The sequence below is a fragment of the Sitodiplosis mosellana genome, unplaced genomic scaffold (assembly GCF_009176505.1).
Source record: "Sitodiplosis mosellana isolate CC-2019 unplaced genomic scaffold, AAFC_SMos_1.0 Smas_scaffold_14, whole genome shotgun sequence".
NCBI classification, from domain to species: domain Eukaryota; kingdom Metazoa; phylum Arthropoda; class Insecta; order Diptera; family Cecidomyiidae; genus Sitodiplosis; species Sitodiplosis mosellana.
In genome coordinates, this window is record NW_022595256.1 from 394,489 (window position 1) to 410,686 (window position 16,198).

Here is a 16,198-nt window from a genome sequence, read left to right on the forward strand (position 1 = left end):
TAGCATCTAGAAAGAGGAAAACTGAATTTGGCTTTTTTTTATTCATTTCTTTTCCATTCATTCGGCTGACAAATTTATTTCAATAATAATGAATTTAACACCGTATTTTTTTGACTATGCGGTTTTTTTTCTGTTTATTACTTTTTCTTCTTCAGAACGTATACTCGGTAGTATAAATTTGTATAATGATCGTAATTAAATTTAGTCGTATATTGGTTTCATTATGTGTTACACATTAAAACTTGCTCATTTTGTTTTGTTTGTTTGTTTGTTTGTTTATTTAATGAAAACTCTTTGAGATAGATTGTTTTTTTTTGCTCATCTAATCGAGAAAAAGATTTAAAACAAGTAAAATCGGTATACATTATGTTTTGTATGGTGAGCTTGAATGAGATTTGACCTTATCCATCCTCTTGCTTATCGTCTTTTCTCCTCCTGCTTCTGTATCGGCTTCAAAACTCATTCATCGTATAACTGCGTTACTTTCTCTTTTCATTCCTTTTCCGTTTCAATTTCATTTCATTTTCCGCACAGAGAGAAATGTTCAAACGTTGATTATTTTATTTAAAAATTTTCAATAAATTTAGCTTAGTTAGATATAAATAATCTTATTTGCCATTCGTATGTTTACGAGAAAAAAAAATGGTAATGAACATTATTCCAGATCGTCATTCATTCATCATCATCATAAACGGTGTTATCGGCGTTTTTTGTGTGTGTAAATTTTCCGCTATTTAATTTGTGAATTGATTTTTATTCGAAATGAATTTGAAATGGGCTGAATGATGGCTTTCTGTTTGCCATTCAGATTGGCGAAATTGTTAATTGGTAAAAATAATGCGGAGGATTTGTGTGTCGCTCCATTCATTTTTGTAAAATTGTATACTTTATTTGTTTAAATCGTAACTTATTCATGTTTGTCTTCGAGAAGACTATTATGTACATGGCACGGCATTCCAAGGAATATGATGTAAATGGTATAGGTCTTAGTGACAAACATTATTTGTGCCTCTCCTATGCAAACGAATTTCCATGTTGTACCATTCTCCTCCGTCTGTAGTTTTCACCAAACTTATTTGTCTGCTCTATGTTTTGCCCATTCAATGCGACGATTTTTAAGGTTTTATCTAAGGATTATATTTAAAAATACATTTACGGCAATAGTACTAATAAAATTATCAGAAATACTTTTTTTTTATTATTAATACATTTTTTAGATTCTTTTCTTAAGCTTAATTAAGTTTGCTTCCATCATGTTGTGTTTCTTCTATAAATTATTTGTAGTAGAGAACTTTTTCGTGCCATTTGTTACCATTCGATTTCTGTCCGATGAATTCCGGTTTTTGAATATGCCAGACATTTTTTTTTCATTTGGAATACATCAATTGATGATCAAATTATGTGCTATTGAATAAATGTTTTTTCAAAACGGAAAAATTACGATTTTTGTTTTCGTTCATTTAGTGACTCTGTTTTTTGTTCATTCCACCGAAATGCAATTTTTCTTCCACGCCCACAGCTTCGATATGTGCCATCACAAAAATTATCATAGTTCATGTAGGACCTATCTCAAAAAAAAATCCAAACCATAATCTTATTCAATTGTTGGTTCTTCTGCTTAACTGTCCCTTTCAGAGTGTTCTGGATATGTTTTTTTTAATAATATTTTTTTTGCTCTTTACAACGAGTAAAATTTTTGTCTATTTTGTTCTATCGATTAACCGGTATTTACTATTACGGAAACGAAATTGGTTTTTATCTCTCAAAATCTTAATTCCAGAATCAATTATTATAAATACATTCAAAATGTGTTGTTTTTTTCTTTCTGTCTGTCTCTCTCGAATCTTATCGTAGTCACAACAGCAATCAATTTATGCGACGATTGAGAATCGTTTATAATCATGATTGCTGGAATTTATTCAAGAAAAGGAAAAAAAAACAAACGGCATCATCCATATCCATATTGGCTATCTCAAATTGTAAGCACGCTTAAGATAAAAAGAGCTACAGAATATGCAAATCGAAATGTTGCACGGATTTTACGTATAATTTGTGTTTTTGTTTTACTTTTCAAGTCCAAACTGCAACGCAAAACTTACATAGTTCTAATCATAATAGTTTATCATTTCTCATCAAGATTGCGTATGGAATTTTCATTTTCTTTTCTCTCTTGCTTTTGATCCATGTTGTTTCATTTCTGTATAGTTATTCAAAGTGAACTTATAGCTTATGATTTGGTTCGCTTTTATGATTTGGAATGTCAGACATATTTCGACGACAATTGTTTCGCTAGCTCGGTGTACTTGAGGAATTTTGAATGTGGACTCTCATCGAAATTCGCACCAGATGCAGACGATTGAGAAGCGTTTGATGTTGATTGATGTGAATTTAATGCGGTCGCTGGCGGTGTTGGACTTTTCGAAAGGCGATTGTTTGGCAAACCGTTTCCACTGCTGCTGGCTGAGCTTGATACACTACGCGGTGAATGGGCCTGTGACGGGGGTGTTCGACGTGAAGCGGACAGTTTTTGAGCTTTGGCAATGATCGGATCGAGTAAGTTGTCGTCTTTGACGAAGTGCACCTTGGACAAATGGTGCCGGTATGCACCTTTCGATGAGAACGGCGTATCACAAAATGCGCACTTGATTGCTGAATCGGCCGCATTGACCATGCCATCGTTGCAGGCCCAGCTAAATGCTAACATTGCACCAGACGCGGTACTTGGCGAATTATTCTGTTGCACCGGTACGGCCAACTGGTTTTGACTGTTGTTCGACGATTTCAATGGCGTATTTTCCGTTTTATCACACAATTTCTGTAGCGCGGCCAATGGGTTTGAATTGGTTTTCTTGCCGCTTTCGACGGATTTTGTTGATGCGTTGCCAGCCAAACTGTCGAACATTGACGAAAGTGCACCCAAACTGTTGGTTGGAATCGACGATTTTGACTTTTTACTATTTCTATCGGGTGTTGATCGCGGCGATATAGCATCACTGTTTGGGCTTGCTAACGGTGTTCGCTGTTCATCGCCCGAATTTGAGCGTTTTGAACTTAGAGCCGGACTCAAAAGAGCACTAGCACGTAAATCGCTTGCATGTTCAGACTTGTCATCTGGATCGTTTTCATCGTCCGTCATTTCCCTTTTGATCGACATCGAAGATGCACCTCTATCTTTGCTGCTTGTTTTGGCTTTGTCGTCGTACTCTGGGTCCGTTTTAATTTTCAGTGAAATTGCTTCATTTTCGTCTTGGCCATCGCCATACTGGCTGCACTTGTCGGGTGTATCGCGAGGTCGCCCATTCACAGAATCAGTTTTACGTTCCGGAGTCATTGATGTTTCAATAACACTGCTACCACGGTCGGAGACTGAACTAGATTCGCTTGCACTCCGCTCACGTTGACTATACGTACTGGATGCACTTTGTTGAGAGAAACCGCGCAACAAATTCATGGTTTGTGTATCGATTAATGGTTTTGTGTAATCAACACTTTCGTCGATGCCCAAACGCTTCAGTATGCTTGATCCAAGCGGTGCATTTTGTTGGTTGTTCGCGGTAAAGTTGCTACTGACATGCCGACTGCGTGTGTCGAAACTCTTTTCAATCATTTGCTCGATGGCGTTTAGAACTGATGGCGAACCAGTTTTGTCCGATGTACTCGAGCCCTCTTTCGATGACAGATTCGGTGACATTAGACGGGAACTTTGCGATGCATTACTGTCATCACCGCCGATGCTTTTGCGACCATCTCTCGGAAGTGAATCGGGCATCAAGATGTTATTTTTCAACAGATTTCTTTGCGCATTTGACTCGGCTGCAGTGGCTCCGATACATTGTCGGATATGCTCGACGAAGACGCTTGTATCAATTTTGTCGCCACATTTTTCGCATGTAATTCGACCAGAACCAGCATCTCGCAACGACTTTGTTATCGGTGAATTGTCGCCATTCTTGTATTCATTCTGTGCACGTTCGATCTCCAGCAATTTCCGCACTGGCAACGATTTCTTACGTTTTTCACGGGTTTGACGGCGTCGACCACCACTTTCCGATATCGATCGCATAATGTGCTCCTTGTAGTGGGCATTTTTGACCATGTGATTGCTCAAGTCTTTCAACGATGAAAATGCCTGGTCGCACACTTTGCACGTTAGCACCGCACTCACTGTACTAATATTACCGCTAGCCACGTTTGAACCATTCGAACTGCTGTTATTTGCATTGCCACCACTGGAACTACCGCCTTTTATATCGTCGGAAGACTTCCACGAAATAATTTGCTCCTGAGATATAATGTTTGTGTAATGTTGGGTCTGTTGCATGTGCGTTGTCATTTCGGACAGTGAACGGAAGCTTTGGCCACACCACATACACTTTAAAATTTGACGCGTTTGTTCGGCACCCTTGCCCAGCCACACGTCTTGGCCACGCACCAATTTACGCGGCAGTGGCATCGTTTCCTTTATCATTAAATGGAGATCAGCTTTTGATGGAGCACTTGATGTGGATGACGATGAATTTTGGGCTGCATGATTTTGATTTGGGTGTGAATTATGAGGTGGCTGAGCCTGATGATTGTGACCACGTTGACCGTCCATATTGACGCCAAGATGTTGCGTTTCTTTCATGTGAATCGTAAGGGTTTCTAGAGTTGGGAAACTTTGCTTGCACCAAACACATTTGAACACATCTTTCACCGAATCGGCACCCTTGTTGAGCCAATGCGATTGCCAAGCACTGTGACGGCCGGTGCTCGGTGTATTGCTTGATGATGAGCTGCCCGTGTTTGATTGGCGGCCCACTTCGTTGCCACCCAGTCGGCTCAATTCGGACATCTTTTCCAATGCCTTGGTTGCATCGTTCGGTGTGCTAATTTTATTTTTCAGCCCATTCCATTCGGCTTGGTGCTGGGGTCCATGTGACAGATGATGTGTTTTTGGCGAAGGACTAGTTGTTGACGTATTTGTGCCAGCAAAATATGAAGCAATCGGTGGCGATGACCACGGTGAACCAAGTGCCGATTTATAGTCCATTGTTCGTGAAACTTTACGACCGTGCGATGCAGGTCGTGGCAATGGAGGTGATTGGTTGCTTCGTTTACGTGACGACACAGATAAATCGAGCGGATCATTGTCTGATTTCATGTTACTGTCGTCTTCGTCGTCATTGCTTTTGTTATGATGCTCTCGATCCATATCGTCGAAGTCTTGTGATTTACGCTTTGTACTGAAATCGAGAACGGGTGTATCGCCTCCGATCGGTGATTGCAGTGGCAAAAACGGTGGTGATGCATCTCGACCCAGGCCCAATGCATGACCGCCAAGCAACAAACGATTCTGTTGAGCTGCTACTGCAGCAGCACCCAAGTACGCGGCCATTGCTGCCGATTGTGATGGCAATAGTGCAGCAGCTGGTAGCATCTGTGGAATTGGCAATGCAAGCGGACTTGTCGCTGTACTACCAGCCGCATTTGATGACTGACGATCGGAATAATTTGAATCGGCAGACGGACATCGTCCACCACCATTTGATGAATTACGTGACGAACATCTGGGGCTCGCGGTATCTCTACAGAGAGAAAAAAAAAGAAAAAAAAATCAGAAAAAAACACATCAGCACAATTTCATCGAAAAAAATAATCAATTTAAATGTAAAAAAGTTTAATGTTTTGCTCTTGTCATTGTTTTCAATCAAAACGATATATATATTTTGTTCTATTGGATTTGATCAATCCCCCATTCAATCGACATCATTTCACATTCACGCTTCACTTAATTAAATCCAACTAATTCACATTTTATGTTTTGTGTTTTTACCTCGCACTCAGTGCTTGACGATATATTTCCAACATAACCGCTTCGTGTAACATCATTTGGTCTAATTGATGCATTTGCGTTGTTTCTCAATAGAAATAATTTATTCGAATAATTTTTTTTCGTTTCGTTCGGTTTTTGGTGTTTAAAATTATTTTAGTTAAATTTCATTTAACCGCATTCACAGCAAACTTTCCATCGCATAAAAAAGTTTTCGAAGCAACGTTTTAGACTAATAATTGACGTTTGTATAACATTTCAATTTTGTTTTCTATTTTTATTCTTTCTTTCTTTTTTTTGTTATTGCACAAACACGTTTGAACGTTGAATTTCAAGTCGAAGTAAGATTAAATCATTAAATCATTTTGGTGATCCAGTTAACAGTATAAACAAAGAGATCGTTGGTTCCATCTACGTCAGACGAGCTTTTTTTATTTCGTTTTTATTCTCTCTCTCTTTCTCACTCTCTCGCTAGTCACAATTCAAACACATAATTCTCCTTCGAATCGCATAAAATGCGTATACATTTCCATTCGATGTTGAACGTAGAGAAAAAATTATATTTCCCAAAGTAGTTTGCTCTTGCTGCTCTGACCTACCACACACAACTACACACAATCCATTTTCCACATTTATGCTTTCGCTTCTTTTCGTTTCATTCGTTTCTCATAATTTTCAGCTGAATGTGTCGATTTGAAAAACTACACATAATTCCAATATGACGACGCTTCACAATGGAACCAATTCCACAAACATCTGAACGCACTTGATATGTTTGAACATATAATTCGATATCACCACCAATCCGAGAGCATATACAATATAATATATCGATGAACGCTTCAACGCGAGAATGTCCAAAATCAAATTCGAAGAAGAGCAGGGAAAAATAAAATCAAGCACACACACACGGCACAGGCACAGTACACACAGCGGAGCGCGAGCAGAACACAGGATAAAGAGACACAGACTCGTTTGCTCGTTTCCAAACACACTCCGATTTTATGTTCAACAGTGTTAAATGGCCTTTGAAATGCTATTGAAATCGCGCCGAAATACACAAAACGTTCTGTCTCGACCGGCTGCCTATTCACAACTGACTCCGAATTTTGGATGGATTGAATGCATAACATCAACACATGAAGCGCGTCAACGCGATACGAAAATGATGAAAAATACAGCAAAAAAAAACATCAACACACAACAAAATATTACGCTCACTCATTCACTCACTCGTCATATTCTACACACGGAGTATTCGCATGCAGTGAATGTATACGTCATCGCCGTCGCTGTGGCCGCTGCCGTCACCGCGTTTACCGTGCGTTTCCAATATGAAGGCTCGTGTCGTGCTTCATTTTGTCCGTATGGCTCGGATGAGTGTGGACGTGTGTAGAGCTGTGTATGCAGCAAGCGAGAGATTAGCTTTTATAAATGGACGGATGGGTTTGGCATGTTATTGTATGCACACAGAATTGAACAAAAAAAACACACGAGCCGAACGGTAGGAAAGGAAAGGCAAAGAAATGAGAGAATGAGAGAAGCACGAATGGAACTGGAGAATCAAAGCAAACGTTGATTGTTACTCCTTTTGCTCTCTGTGTCGCACATACACATGTACTTGTGTGCACCAGCACATACACATCGGATATACGAAGCCGCATGGAAAAAGAGAATGGCGGGGAAAAGGGCACGACAAAGAGCGAACGAAAATGTTTGGCATCAAACGACGTATCGAAAACGACGACAACGACGACGATGACGACGTCGGAGAATTCGGCGCTTTACATGCATCCATCTGTTGTTTGTGTGTTGCATACATTTGTTCAGTGCTTCTATGCTCTGGCGATACTACTCTGTCATTCATCGTTAGACACTCTCTGAGACAGAATAATAAGGAATTGCTGACGAATCAACACCCAACCATAAACACAGAATTGGTTTTTTTTTCTTTTCGTCTTGCATAAACACTTCGCGTCAATATAGCTCGATATCAAAAAATCAGTGGCGCCAAATCCGAAACCAAATGTACTGATTTTTTTCTCTGTTTTTTTTTTTGCTCTTCAATTCACTGATTCTATGAAATCCAAATACAAAAAAAATTCGTGCGTATGCAATGAGACGACGAGACCGACCGATCATCACCGGAAATGCAACGCACAGCAACAAATTAAAATCGAATTGTGGATCAAATGTTTCGAAATCGTTCACACATCTCTCGGCGAATGCATCAGTTAATTGCATCGGTTTATGTGTGATGAAAATTAGTGGAAAAAAACTGTGAAAAATAAATTTCATCATTTCGATTACAATTTACCAAATTTTAAACATTTTACCCGAATTTTAGGCGCCATTTCATTCGGTGTTTTTTTCTCACTCATTCATTTTATTTAATCTCGTTACTTTTTTTTGTTGTTGTTATCTTTCGACCGATACGTTGTTACTGTTAATTAATACGGTAAATTTATTGATGCGATTGAATTTTTTGATTTGTTATTTTGTATCGGAATATTAAAATTTATTCGATGTATGCTTGGTTTGGTTGGATTCTGTTTGCTGGCATCGGTTTTGTTGTTTATGTACCAACAACGGCAGCCACTAGTGATGAGAGTGTATGTTTATGTGCGTCCGTTGTTTACACTTAATGTAGATTGGAACCAAAAGAGAATATTTATTAATGAGTTCGCGTATTTCGTACGAAATAATTGAAATGTTCGACGAAAAAGAGACTGAATACAGCGAGATGAAAGGAGAACGACACGCACGAAAGAGAGAGGGAGTGAAAAAAACTCCCACAACATTCATGCACAATAAATTTTTTTTGTTTACACCATTGGACTCGTTTTTTTGTGTGGCTATTTTGTAATCTCGACCAAATGATTCGTGTGAATAACAACAACGACGAGCCGTTAAAAATATACAAAATGTGTCTGATTGGATATGTTGTGTGTGCACAACGCGCACAGCACTAAAAGACACACGCAGCATAGCTCATCGGACCGAGGATATATTTTTTTTTAATTTACTGACTGTGATTTTGGTAGAAATGTGCAATGCAAAACGGAAAAATTTCATTTAGTATGAACATGTGAATCATCATCCGGCTGCGTACCATTGGCATGTCACTTCTGCTTATTTTATTTCAATTTTCAACCCATTTTTTATCACACTTTCTCTCATTGTATTGCTAAATTCGTTCGAATTAATTAATTAGTCTTTGCCGGTTAATATTTATCAGCACCAAAATTAGTTCGGTTGTGGTGATTTTCGATTTTCATTTTCAACAGTCCCATTTAACATCTCGCGGACAAACTATTTTATGAAAAAAAAAACAAGAACCAACCCCAATGTGGGAATGACAGAGAGAGTGAAAAAAACCAGTAAGCAACAACATCATGCATAAACGAATAAATCGACTTGCAAGTATTAAATTTGAATTTATTGCGTGTGTTCACGTAACGTTGAGGCGCCTGAAATTCCATGCAATTCATATCCACAATCACTTGAATCACGGGGTAAAAAGCGTGTCATGTGTGAACATAAATTGTTCGATTGAATCGTACGAAAAACAACATCGATTTATTTTTTTCCTGGTCGAAAACAGGAGCAAATATTTCGTCCGTATAGTATGAAAAATCAAATCTCTTACCTTTCAGCTGCCCGTTCGGCTATGGCATTATTTGTATCGTGGATGAACGAGGCCGGAATATTGCGCTCAACATCGATTGCAGGCAATTGACGTTGATTAAGATGATGGCGACGACTGTCAATGGACGAATTGAGTTGCTTCTCGTTAATTGCATCAATTCGTGGCACTTGACTTTTGATTTGTGTCGTTGAGTCTTCGGCAATGATATCGGATGCCGGTGATTGCTCTTCAATGTCGGCTGATTCGGATAATGGCGAGTCATTCAATGTGTTCGATTGACTTTGATTCTCGTTTAACAAACCATCAGGATTTTCAACGTCATTGTCTGAAAATGGAGGATAAAAAAAGATGCATGTTAATTTGATTTAAGAAATGGACAGAGGGTTTCAAATTCATGTCAATTTCGTTCAACCAATGGGATTGCGAAAGAAGATCTACATGAACATTATTCTGATGGACGATCTATTTGGATCAACTTTCGATGGAAAAAATGTTAAATTTCAGTGGTATTTCGGTTTCTGCAACATATAAATCACTATGAAATCAACGTCATTTAGAGATTGAAAGAATTTCAACTCTTTCCACGTCGTTTTTTCTCCTGCTCGCTCTCATTCACGACGACGGCGACGAGCGTGAATGTGAGGAAATGCAAAACAGATTGAATGAAAAGTACTGATACCCAGCAAAAGTGTGATGGCTATTTGTAGCGTAGGATGAGTGTGTGTGTTTGTGTGATTTTTGTTTCAATTTGTCTTCGGTTGCGGTCGTAACAGCAAAAATGCGCTCGATCAATTGTACGGTGGCTGCGTCTCTTGGGATGTTTAACCACCATGATTTTACTTGGTTTGTCGGAACGAATTCCTTCACTTAACAAAATATAGATACCTTTTAAATGAATGGATGGGATTCAGAGACATAACGTACGAATTGCGGCAAGTGAAAGGCGGAAAGCAGAGCGAGATAGAGAGAGAGAGAGAGAGAGAAAGAGAGAGAGAGAGAGCGAGCGAGCAAGAGATGGAAGGACGAATAGTTAAATGTGTTATCGCAACCACTTCGTTCGCTTGTACACGATAATGGACTGCGTCAGTGAAATTTTTCGATGCTTTTGTTTCTTCTCACTCTCCATTCTCTCACTCTCTTCACTTTTCTATCTATCTATCTGTATTTTTTTTTATTCCTTTCCTATTGTTCAACCTGTCTACTTTCTTTCTGGATCGGGCACTCGATAGTGCAATGCAGCGCCATAGAATAGATAGACGAAACGGGATAGCAAGTGGCGAGAGTCATCTTTTATTTTTCTCATGATTTTCTGAACGAGGATAATGCGATTTATATATACGGTGTACACATTGTGTGCTGGTTGCCATTTGCTTTATAATGGCACTGGTAACAAGTGTGCATTTGTATCGAACACAAATATTTGCCCCAACTTCATTCGTCTACTCGCACTCTCTCTCTCTCAGGCAGTGAGTTTCCAGAATGGCCACATCCTGTTCTATATTATTCATCCATCTCTCAGGTAGAGCGAATCGTGTGTATGTATCGACATGCATGTGTCTATTTCCGACATCTCTTTACACCGAATCTGAGAATTAAAAGTGAAATGGAGAGTAAAATAAAAAGTCGAACTACGACGAGCCCCGCGTTCTAATAACAATGCCAACGTACGCACGCGAGAGAGAATGAGAGAGACACAGAGAGAAAATAGAAAAAGAACTAAAAGAGGTGAATCAGGGAGATCGTTTAGTTCTCCCTCTTATCATACAGCTGAGGGAAAGGCATGCACATTACACATCCATATAATAATAAAAATAAATAAAAGTGAAGAAGGGAAATTCTACATCCAGTAGAGATACATATCAGCGAGATTTTTTTTTCTACTCTCTATCCTATTTGTTGGACAGACAGTTTCCGATATGCACTTCTATGTATAGCGCTCAAATTGAAGCACAAATCGATGGAAGAAGAAGAATAAAAAGACACATGCGAGATAGAAGAAAAAAATCGAAGCACAAAATCCCGGTAAAAGCTATCAAGTTAGCATTAACGCGGCTTCGTAACCCTAGTAGTAGTTTATATTAAAACGTGGACATTACACGTCGTAATAATTTTTGACGACGAACATAAAAACAAATGTTTATTGCCACACTTTTTTGTGTTAATCCGATGCGCTGGCTCTTCACTCACACGCATAATCGAAACAGACAAACAGAATGTGTCCAGAGTGTGTGTATGTGCGAGAGAAAGAGGGAGAAAATGCCACAAAAAAAAGAAATGAAATGAAAGAAGTGGTGAAAGAAAACAACAGCATCACCTTCCTTGTTTCAACCATCCAATTTCGCACACAAAATGTAATTAGATGGACAAAAAGCGGATACTATTTTATCTTGTCAAATAATCACGTACGTTCTAATCGCAGCTTCGCCACCCTCACCATCACTGCCAACAATAACAGCAGCGATATATACATTTAGTAGTTGTGACAACGCAATAGACAAAAACGCATCAATGTTCAATATTACAATTTCTCCATATGCGTACCGTATCTGCAGGCCGTTTAGAAAAATAAGGTGCCGCACCATAAATGGTAAATATTAAAATGCATATATTATGGGAAATGTTTACCGGGATCAACGGCGATTTACTTAGTATAATTTACAAGTTTAATTCTTGAACGGCATTCCATCACGATTCCAATAGTATGTGGACGTAATATTTGTGCAAAGTCAAAGAGTGAAATTATAGTGTGCAAATAACAGTCAGCACATACGGGTAACGACCACCACGACGACTACGACTACGACTACGATGACAATCATTGAGATGATAGAATTTTGGCATTGATGTGATGATGAAAAAGTGGTGAATCGAAAGAAGGAAGAGAAAAAAAGAACCGTTTGGACGGAAGGAAGAGAGAGAGTGAAATGGAGAGATGGAACGACAAACGAATTAGACAGACAACAGCATATTGGTGGCAGTATTATTTGAATTGATGGAAGAGCATTTTCTAATAGTACCATTGGGGTTTCAATTTTTGTATACGCACATCGTACATACACAATAGCATGTTGTATAATATCGAGGCGCATGCATCGGATATAATCATAAATATGCGTTGTCTCTTCGCAATCAAACGTGTGTGTGTGTGTGTGTGTGTGAGCGTTTGTACTAGTCGTGAATTACCTTCCAATGCCAGCTCCAAAACAACCAGGGGGACCCGAAAAAAAGGAGAGAAAGAAAAACACGAGAATCGTACGGAATAATATGAATTTAGCACGCGTACGCAAAAATGAATAGCAGTAAAAGTAAAAGGTTGATTTGAGTTGATTGCGCGCGCGGTTCACATTGATGTTGATGTTGATGTGGGTGCGATATGCAGCGAGCGCGACCGCTTTCGCGTTTATTTGTGTATGCGTTCGTTCGTTCGTTCATTTCATTCAAATGTATGTTTGTTTCTGTTATCTACGACTATTATTATTGTTATTGTTATAACTGTATAACTGTTATTATCATTATTGTTTATTATATTACATATTTATTTCGGTCGTTCGTTTTTGAGCTCTCTTTCTTTTCATACTAGAATACACTACTGCTGCTGCAGCAGCAATGTTATTGTCGACCGCATCACGATGGTGCTGCTCTTATTGCTCTTTGTCGTTGTTATTGTCATGTAATCTCATATTTAAATTATGGATAAAACATCCAATATATTCGCTGTGTTTTGTTTGCTTTCCATTTGTTTTTATATTTTTGTCTCATTGTTTTTTCTTCTTCTTCGTCTTTTCTGTATTTTTTTCGTTTCGCATGATGATGATCTGATCATTTTGTCTCTTGAGATATTTTACCATATGCGAACGGAGCATCATTGTATATTTTAATTTCGATTGACGAGGTCTTTCGTCTCTTCACAACATTTCGATGTTGAAAAAACTATACACCGAAAATGCAGTGTCGATGAGGGCAGAAGAGACGCAATTTCGAGAGTGAGGCAGTAGAGAAGAAAAAAAATGTTTAGATGGCGATGCATCCATTCAGTTAATTCTAAAAAGTGTCAATCATTCTTTCCCGTCGAATTGATTCGGGCACTTGACAGTTCCGTGAAATTTGAGTGCGATCGGTTTGGCAAACGTCTTTTTCAAAGGCACAACCAAAGCAGATGCATGCGAAAAAAGGCAAAGTTAGGAGTATATCAGTCAATAAATTTAGTTTCGAATGAAGAGCGATAAATTTAACATTTAGCTGATGTGACTAAGAATGCTCCGTGTTCTGAAGCAGTTGCCAAGTTCTAAGCCCATGGGTTCAGAACATTAAGAACTGTGTGCCATTCAATGTGGAGAGCGAGAACAAAACCAATTCATCTTTGTTTGAGCGAAATTCCGCATTCAAACTCTTCTTCTGGTCGTTCATTTTTTTTCTGATCTCTCATCGCTGTGACCAATGAATTTAAATTCAAAAACAATAATCACATGGAATGCTGGTCAAACTAAGACAATTCGCAAGAAAGACAAAACAGTTCGTTTGTTTCGGTGGTTTATTGTCATGTAATATGTTTTTTTTCGGTTAGGCGGTCGTTTCCCAGCAATACGGCTCACATACACACTGGATTTCCATAGAAAACCTCTCTCTCTCTCCCCATCTCTCAGTTATTCCTGATCGATTCAAATTCTCGCAAAGTGTGCGCGTCAAACGAAAACAACACCATCGATTTGTGTATTGTGTACGGGGTTTTCTTTTGTCTGTTTTAGCTGCTCAAGTGTGAGCTCTGGCTAGTGAGTGTAAGTATATGCTGTTATTTAGATCGCATTTATCCGTTTTGACTATAGATATTTATACAAAATAATAATAAATCAGATGTGTCGTGATAAAACCACTGAATATATCGTAAAGCTCGGTTTTGGTTGGGTCTCTCACTCTCTCTCTCTCTTTCGGTGCTATGCTATGCTGGGCACACACACATAGCAACGACATTCAATACGATATGTGTATCGCATTAGTATAATTTACTTTTGTTTAATACACAGTGAAATTTTCTTCTCGCAAAAGCAAACGAAAAACGACAAACGAGAAAGACATCGACGACCATTTTCAATAACTCTAATCAATCCCAAACCATATATCACCGAGCAAGAGCGAGCAGCTCACACATATCCTCAAAATGTTTCGGTTATTCGGTTATGTATCTCATCATGTCTGTACACAAATACAATGCCATCATCGAAGAGAGGAGAGAGAGAGAAAAAAACCGAAGTGCATAAGGCACAACGCACATTCCGTCGAAATGAAAGGACCAGGCAAAAAAGACGATGGAAAGACAAACGAGAAAAAAGAAACAATCACAACACGATCCGCATCAACCCCATTGTAATTCGCATAAGCATTGTTGTTGATTCGATTCGATTCGATTCGAAATGAAATCGACTGCATTTTAAATGGGAAAACAAAGGAGATCACAAGTAGACACACACACAGAACGGTACAGTACAGCCAGCAGTGGTACCGAGTGATGGATCTTTGCACACATGGATGGAGGAGCATACGAAATCGTATTCGGACATACATTATATTGGGTTCACGTTGTCATTAACCGCGCGCGTAACATATACCGTTTCATCTCTCTCTCTCGCTCTCGCTCTCTGTTTATCTTATGATTACCGAAGTATAAAAAGCCAGAGTTGCGATAGCCAAAACCAAAATTACAAACATTTTTTTTTCTTCTTTCGCTAGTTTTCGATCGGGTCCATCTATCTATCGTTCATTCCATTACAAACAAACGCGAACAACAACGAGAGATTTGTTTGATATTGGACCATAAATTAGTGTTTGGTAGGATTGACTTCGATGGATGCAAGTGAAACCAGAATGAGAAACGAAGAAATAGCAACAACAGCCACATGGAGCAACGAAAAAAACAAAACCAAATGAACTGGACAAACATTTGCATCTTTACTGTGATATCAATCTTTTCTCGTTTGTTGGGTTATTTTTCGTTGTTGTGCAAGCTCATTCTCCTGTCTTTGCGGTATTCATATATATGCGATCGACAATGATACTGTAGGAAAAAATCACAGTAAATCGCCACAAAAATGCAAATGAATTGTTTGCGCTGGAAATAAAGAAAAACAAATGGCCGAGTAAACGATACTGCAGCTCCAGTCGAATCTCATCGTGAAGCCATAGAGTCGAACAGAGCTGTGAAACAAAGGAAAACGGCCCAAAATCACAATTTCTTGTCTTCCCATCTTTCTTTCCTTCTCGCTCTCCAGTATCCAGTAGTAATTGTGTGCAGTTAGTGCAGTGCAAGCGGTCGCATTGGTGCGCTCAGCAGCTGCGGAGAGAGACAGAGACTGTAAGAGTGTTGTCGCTTCACGATAATCTCATATTGCTACATTATTGTTTACATTCTTTGCTCTTTGTTTTCTGCCATATAATGTATTTTAATGTGTAACATTGTATACGCATTCATTTTCGCCACCCTTCCATCTTGATGTACAATATGACCGGCCGAGAGAGTGTTGAACATTTTGCCAATGATTTCGCGAACCAGAGTTTGCATGTGCTTGGTGTCGACTCGTTGGTTGGTTTGCATGCATGACAATTTTTTCTCTTTCTTCTTTTTTCGATCGTTTCAGATTCAAAATGTGACGATTCGTGTTGTGTATCGGCAGCATAACGACAGCTATCAAAACGTGCATAATGCACATATACCCGACTCAACAACACCGAACACAGCTCAAGAC

The 16,198-nt window shown here is 38.9% G+C and overlaps 1 protein-coding gene across 4 annotated transcripts in view; it reads right to left on the reverse strand.

Annotated features, from left to right (window-relative positions):
* Positions 1-105: 105 nt before the first annotated feature.
* LOC129567997 (protein tiptop) overlaps positions 106-16,198 on the reverse strand; it is a 187,727-nt gene continuing 171,634 nt past the window's right edge. For 3 of the 4 annotated variants that reach the window (XM_055445466.1, XM_055445467.1, XM_055445469.1), the window contains 2 exons: positions 9,462-9,786; positions 106-5,567 (listed from right to left, as the gene is read on the reverse strand). In XM_055445466.1, coding sequence (XP_055301441.1) covers positions 2,261-5,567; positions 9,462-9,786 — 3,632 coding nt within the window. In that variant the 3' untranslated portion in view covers positions 106-2,260. Of the gene's footprint in view, positions 5,568-5,815; positions 6,918-9,461; positions 9,787-16,198 lie in introns of those variants that run through there. The other variant, XM_055445470.1, reaches the window with a different exon arrangement.